Source organism: Enoplosus armatus, chromosome 1, assembly GCF_043641665.1.
Source record: "Enoplosus armatus isolate fEnoArm2 chromosome 1, fEnoArm2.hap1, whole genome shotgun sequence".
NCBI classification, from domain to species: Eukaryota; Metazoa; Chordata; class Actinopteri; order Centrarchiformes; family Enoplosidae; genus Enoplosus; species Enoplosus armatus.
The window spans coordinates 25519391-25525858 of record NC_092180.1 but is presented as its reverse complement, the minus strand read 5'-3'; the positions used below and the strand labels follow the sequence as shown (position 1 = coordinate 25525858).

Below are 6468 nucleotides of genomic sequence, written 5' to 3'. Positions count from 1 at the left end.
CTGTGATGCTACAAAACAAATAGCATTTGATGTCATATAATGTCTCGTTCAATCCTGAAATATTGAGTGGCTTTTCAGAAGCGTCTGCATCACAAAATAATAATTTATATTCAATGTCAGTGACGCGCAGATGGTTAACTTGCATCGTCACCCCACAAAAAAAACATAAGAAGAAGAATATTTGGGTGGGGCGTTATCAGATAAATATTTAATTTGATGAATCTCGTTTGCTATCAAGTGTAGCCTTTGATTTGAAAATCTGTAAACATTCTGGTATGAAAGCTTCATGTGGGTCGGAGCCTCCGGGTCCAATAGTTAGTCTTCACTTGACATGATGAATATTAATATAAAACTAAAAACAAAACAAAAAATCTAGAGAGAGATGTGATTGGCTGCACACTTTCATTCCTGAAAGCTGATTGGCTAAATCCAAACCATGCTGCGTAATGACTGATCCCGCTCCAGTCCCCCACAAACAGCAGAGGCGCGGTGCGCTCTTATTTATGACTTGGACCAATCTGAGACAACTGACGCAGATACGGAAGCAAATGAAGATCTATTAGAGCAACAGTGCCGGTAACTCTCCTGCTCACAGATATCAGCCTGCACTGAATTCCCTCCTCCATTGCACCCTACTAACTCCTTGGCGTTTTCTTCTCTTGGACCTGTACGTGTGTGGGAAAATGCTCCATTGTTTTACGTTGGCCCTTTGGCCAGAGCGCCCAGGGGCCGTGGAGCGCCCAGCTTCATCCTCCTCAGGGTAAACTGTTGTGACAGAGCACTCAGGGGCCCCTCATTAGCTCTCTGTCCACTAAGAAGCAAAGAAGCTGCTTTAATCCTCTCTGTCCTCCTCAATCTGGCAACACAGACACGATTATAATTCCATTCTGCTTTCTTGTCTCATGCAGACTTTCAGACTCTACTCTATGGATTTATAGAATCCTTAATAGCAAAAAAAAGAGGTGTTAAGTTAGGGTCAAGTTGTAAAAACTGGTTTAACTCAGGTGAAAATAAACCCTGTATATCTGGAGGTTAAACCACGTACCTTCCTACCATATCACCATTTGTGTATTTCTGATCTGCTCCCTATGAGAACATGTTACTCTCACTTTAAGAAGTGAAAAAATAATTAGTTTGGTCCAATATTTGTTGAAAGAGTGAGATGTCACATTCCAAACATATTCACAGTCACATTCAAAACCTCTATTTTCTTTCAAATTAAAATAAAATACATCTGGCATGCAGAGTCAGCAATGTGTGTGCTGTTTGCTGTGCGTTTCGTCAACGTTTTAAATGTGTTTCAGTTGGTTAACCGCCTGATCAAGCCCAGTGGAGCATGACTGCAGGAGAAAAGCTACGTGGTTTCCTGCATCAGCTCTTCAAATACGGCAAATTCTAATCAGTCCTGACATGCACATAAGGTCTGTCGATGGGAAGCAATTAGTTTGATTAAAATGTCTGATTAGTGACAATATTACAGTCAGACTCCAGGCTCCAGAGCACCAGGCAGCTCTGCTTGGCTGTCACTTCCTCACTTGGTTTTAGTACACAAACTCATGTGCCGGCTCACACACACACACTCACACACACACATAAACACACATTTTTCGTCTTCTCTTGCGAGCCGGGGCAGTCACAAACAACTGTGAAATTGAAATGGCAAAATAAACCAAATACACTTTATTTATAAATCTTGAGTTATAATTTAATACGGTACCAATATGTTAACCAATATGCATTCACAGTACATCAGAGTGGTTGTCAAAAAGAAGTAAACACAAATACACACTCTCACACATGCACGCACAGATGCATACACGCGCACACACACACACACACACACACACACACACACACACACACACACACACGCGCTTTCAGTTCAGCAATACCCTGCAGTGGTCTATTGTGCCATTAAGCGGCCTGGGCTCATAAATGCATGACTCATATTGAAATACAGTTGTTACTTGACCTGGGAAGTTGTGTACAGTAGATTTATCCCATTAAGAAACTGTAGTTACAGTTACATCAGGCCCAAGTGCTCTTTAAATCTCTCTGAGACAGCCAGTGTAAAAGACCTGGAAACATACATGAACCAGAAGTGTTTGGTAATGCATTCATCATTAATCCAGTAAAGTAATGCCATTACTTTTTTCCACGTGACAAGTTACCTTTCAAAAGAACACAATTTAGACTTGAAATGTAAAAATATCAGATTAACATTCAGCAGCCTCCATCCCCTTATCTGTTTTTGCCATAATTAGCCTTGTCATCATCTCTCAGTTGAGATGAGAAAAGCTGAATTTCTCTGAGTGGTCGAATTCAGTAATTTGATGAGAAATAAACACAATGTTTTTACGAGTTTCTGATCATTCAAAGAAATAAAAAAATATTTTAAATATTGTTTTTAGAAGTCAAATAATGAAGCATTATGGCAAGAGGAAACAATTACATCTGCCAGGAAGTATTAACTAAAATATTCAAGGAAATATTAATGTAAGAAAGTAATGATATTACCTATGAAAGGAGTAATGCATTACTTGGCGCAACCTAACACTGATTGTGAGAAGTGCATTTTCCAAACATTTTTTGCTCGTTTTCTTCTCCTTCCATGTCCTATGTCGATAATGCAAAGAGAATAATAAGAATCCAAAGGAACTAAAACAGCATTAATCTCACCATTCTGTCTGTACACAATTGAGCAAATAGGTCAAAGTCAGATGTTGTTGGGTTTCAAGCACCTGTGTTAAATCTTTCTGAAATGTTCCTTTTAGTCCAAAGTGCCATGTCTGGAAGGTATGAAACAAAAAAACAAAACAAAAAGAAAAACAGATCAACACGAGACAATCCCTGCAGCTTTCTTACTGGCCGGGTCAAATACGTAAAACATTTAAAAAAAGGAGCCAAAACATAATTTACAAGCACGATAAATATACACACAGGGTCCAATAAATATTGTTTGTTTTCCCAAAAATCATAGACTGTGAGTGGCCGCCACACTGTAAAAAATGTCCATCGTAACCAGTCATTTCATCTCGTGAGGCGTTGTTTCTCTTTGAACAGGTGAAAAATGCTGCCAGTGGGGTCAAATGGTCCAACGTCTGCAAAATGGGTAATTTATTTCAGGGACCTTTCTAGGGACGCAATGCAGAATAAGGCAGATCTCTCGTCTGGTATCAAGAAAATGTGAATTAAGATGATTTTTTTTTTTTTACATTTAAAATGTCTGTAATAATCTCATTCCACTGGCAGTGTTTTTCCTTGTTCGAAGCAACAGAGATTTCACGCTGCTCTGAAATGACTTTACTTGAGGTGTGGGACCTTTCCTGACCTTAGTAGCACCACTGTAGCTTTTCCCTCTATTGAATAGGCATGTAAGGCCAGTTGAAGCTGCTTCCGGACAGCAGCATGTCCCTTATCAGAGTTTCTATGGGGGTTTTTCCCACCAGACGGACAAAGAAAAGCTGCTCTATGACAGAAGAGGAGACGGTGCGGAGGGAAGGCAAGCGGAGCAGCAGCTTCCCAAACCTGTTAGGCTGGTTGGGATACTGGCTCCTCACATACTCCTCTAAAGCACACTGGGATTTCTCCTGCAGACCCTCCACATGGGCCACGTCCGACAGACCACAAGCATCTACAGACAGAGAGAACGACAGCAAGCAGGTCAAGACCAGTGGTTCAACCAGGCATCAAAAGGAGAGCCCGCAAAATGAGGGTGCAGGTATTTCACTATGTTAGCACAGAGTGTCTACAACACACAGCAGCATAGGGAAGACAGAACCGGTCAGTGGGTGATGTAGGTGAACTATGATCATCTGCAGGCAAAAAAACACTAGAAGCAAAAACCCAAAATGTATTATTTCAGATAAAAAAAAACATTGCAGTTCTGCTCTTTGAAGTTATTGTTTTTACTTTAATCTATGTACTTAATACATCACTGGTCATGGCATTGAAGCATTTGTGGCTGACTTCAAATAGTTATCATTTTCATTTTAAGCGGATCTGAGTAAGTCGGGATGAGATAGTAACAGCACAGTAAAGCAGGTACATATAACACCCCCCTGACAGCGATATTTAACAGTATATAAATCAGTCAGATGTGGTCAGGTAATAATGTAGGCTACAAAGGTGTCAAAATGTAATATGTAAATAAGAAAAATTGATTTCTCTTCAATCTCATGCCATCAGGGATCAAAGATGGCTCCCATCAAATCTAAAGACTTTATGTTCAGTTACAAGATATATATACAAGACGAAAGGAAACAGTATCAATGTGTCAACCTCTTTACTGTTTAAGACCTTTATGTACTGTATGTGTAGCATTTCTACGCACAGCAGACCCTCAGTTTGCACTGTAACGCTGCAGGCCAGATGGCAGCAGGGGTTAAAGAACGGTCTCTGTGTCCCAGTTTAGAGACACGTGCTCAGATGTGCTCATGGGGACTAAAATAGACCTACATAGGAGACCTTTTTTTATTTTTTACTCTGCTGCTACTCATCCTTTTGATCCTGTTCATGATACAGTTGTCAAACATCATTCTGACTGTTGTTTCAAGGCTCTGAAATAACTAGTGTGCATTTTTGCAATGCGTTGCGGACCCAAAGTTTCACTTATTTCAGTAAAGTATTTTTATGAACTAATTAGTTGTAAACCAAATTCAAAGGTGTAACAATTTAAAGATGTCACAAAAATAGACACTTCTATGTGCATTTAAATGTTTTGGTAATACATGTCTAAAGCAAATTCTATTTAAAAAATAAACATTTCTGCTATTTCATACTTTTAATTAATTATACTATATTGATTAATAAATAAATGCAAAATTTAAAACCTACAAATCAACTTCAGTTATTTTAAATGCTTCCTTTTGGGGCTTAAAATAAACTGGCCAATAAGATAAAACAGTCTGTTCGATAAAGTACTTTGCTGATGTGTCTTTTATGTGAAGCAACAATGGAATAAAATATTACATATTTTTGCCCAGTCCTGTTTTCATTTGCATGAGCTACTGTATGATTCATGTAAAGTGTTTTATATTTTAGGAATGTCATGCAGTTTGTAAACCTACCCAAACTCACTCACAGTCTCTTAAAAAAATGTTATAATGATGATAATAAACTTCATAATACTGATAAACTTTACTGTGTTCCTTTACAAACTGTGTGAGGTCATATAAGTTCATAGATCCCAGTCAGTAGTAAAGAAATGATATAAGTTATTTGAGGACAAGGAAACAAGATTTTTGATTTTTTTTAGCCTTTTTCAAATGGCTTCATAGGCTAATGATTCTGGTGGTCTGATCAAATTGAAATGTGTAGGAAAATATATGTTTTGCATCAAATACGTTTTTTATTTTATTTATTTATTTATTTTAACAGTAAAATGAGGAGCCCCTCTCCTAGCTCTAAAGGAACATTACTCTTAACCCCCAAAATGCCCGTCTCGCCGAAATACCCATTTCAGTAGTAATTATCTGAAACACAGGGTAATCGTGGTTTTCCTAGAAAACGGCACATTTCTGTGAAAGTATTTTTAGGTGTTTAAACCAGCTTTTTATTTCCCATCAATGGTCACCCACATCAAACATTCATTTTACGAAAATGTGTTTTCTTCAGGCCTAAATTAATGGTGACGGTATTTAAAAAGAAGGCCTAACGCTTTTCTAAAAAAAAGTGGCCATAGTTCATCCACCTTTATTTTCCACGATGCAGTCTACTGTAGAGTGATGTTGTATTTAAACTGATTCTCATTCAGTTCATGCTGGTGCTTGTTTGACTGGATATATTTTTTACATTTGACGTTCTCCTACATCACACCACCGTCCACACTTCAGAGTACAGAGATGGAAACACATTCAGCCCCCAGGCCGCCATGTTTGGACGTGAAGAACGAGAGTTTACCTGTGGTGAACAGCACGATCGCTTTGATGCAGCTGTACTCTGCCGAGTCCACGTGCAGCACCTTGAGCTTCTCCACCTGCTCCTGGAAGACCCGGATGTGGTCCATGAAGGCCACCACCCGGTCCGCGGACATCGGGGAGGCGTGGAGGCCGGCGGCGGCCAGCAGCGGGGCGACGTGGACGGGCATGGAGCACTGGGCGGCGTTCAGGACGAACAGTTCGCTCCAGGTGAGGCGGAGCAGGGCCACCTGGTCCGTTACCTGCAGGTCCGGGAAGAAAGGGATGTTGCGGGCCCACTCCACGGCGCTGAACAGCATCCGGGCAGCCAGCTCGCAGATGTTCTCTATACCCATGAGGTTGTTGCTCTGCAGGCACTGAGAGCCGAACCTGGAGGTCGGGTAAGGCTCGGCCCGCAGCAGGAGAGAGATGTACCCCGATAGGTAGGAATGACACGGGAGAGGGTCCCCGTTAGTCAGAGCGAACTGGCCGTGATAAGACTGAGTAGGAAGTCTGCCTCTCTGGACAGCTGCAACGAAAAACAGCAGAAATGTCAAATCAAGCTAGAAGG

General features: G+C 40.5%; 1 protein-coding gene across 3 annotated transcripts in view; it reads right to left on the bottom strand.

The window, feature by feature from the left end:
• Positions 1-3359: 3359 nt before the first annotated feature.
• Positions 3360-6468, bottom strand: part of LOC139298286 (COUP transcription factor 2-like) — a 4898-nt gene continuing 1789 nt past the window's right edge. For 2 of the 3 annotated variants that reach the window (XM_070921128.1, XM_070921174.1), the window contains exons 2-3: positions 5902-6426; positions 3360-3634 (exon numbers count right to left, since the gene is read on the bottom strand). In XM_070921128.1, the coding sequence (XP_070777229.1) occupies positions 3360-3634; positions 5902-6426 (800 nt within the window). Of the gene's footprint in view, positions 3635-5901; positions 6445-6468 lie in introns of all 3 variants that reach the window. The other variant, XM_070921137.1, reaches the window with a different exon arrangement.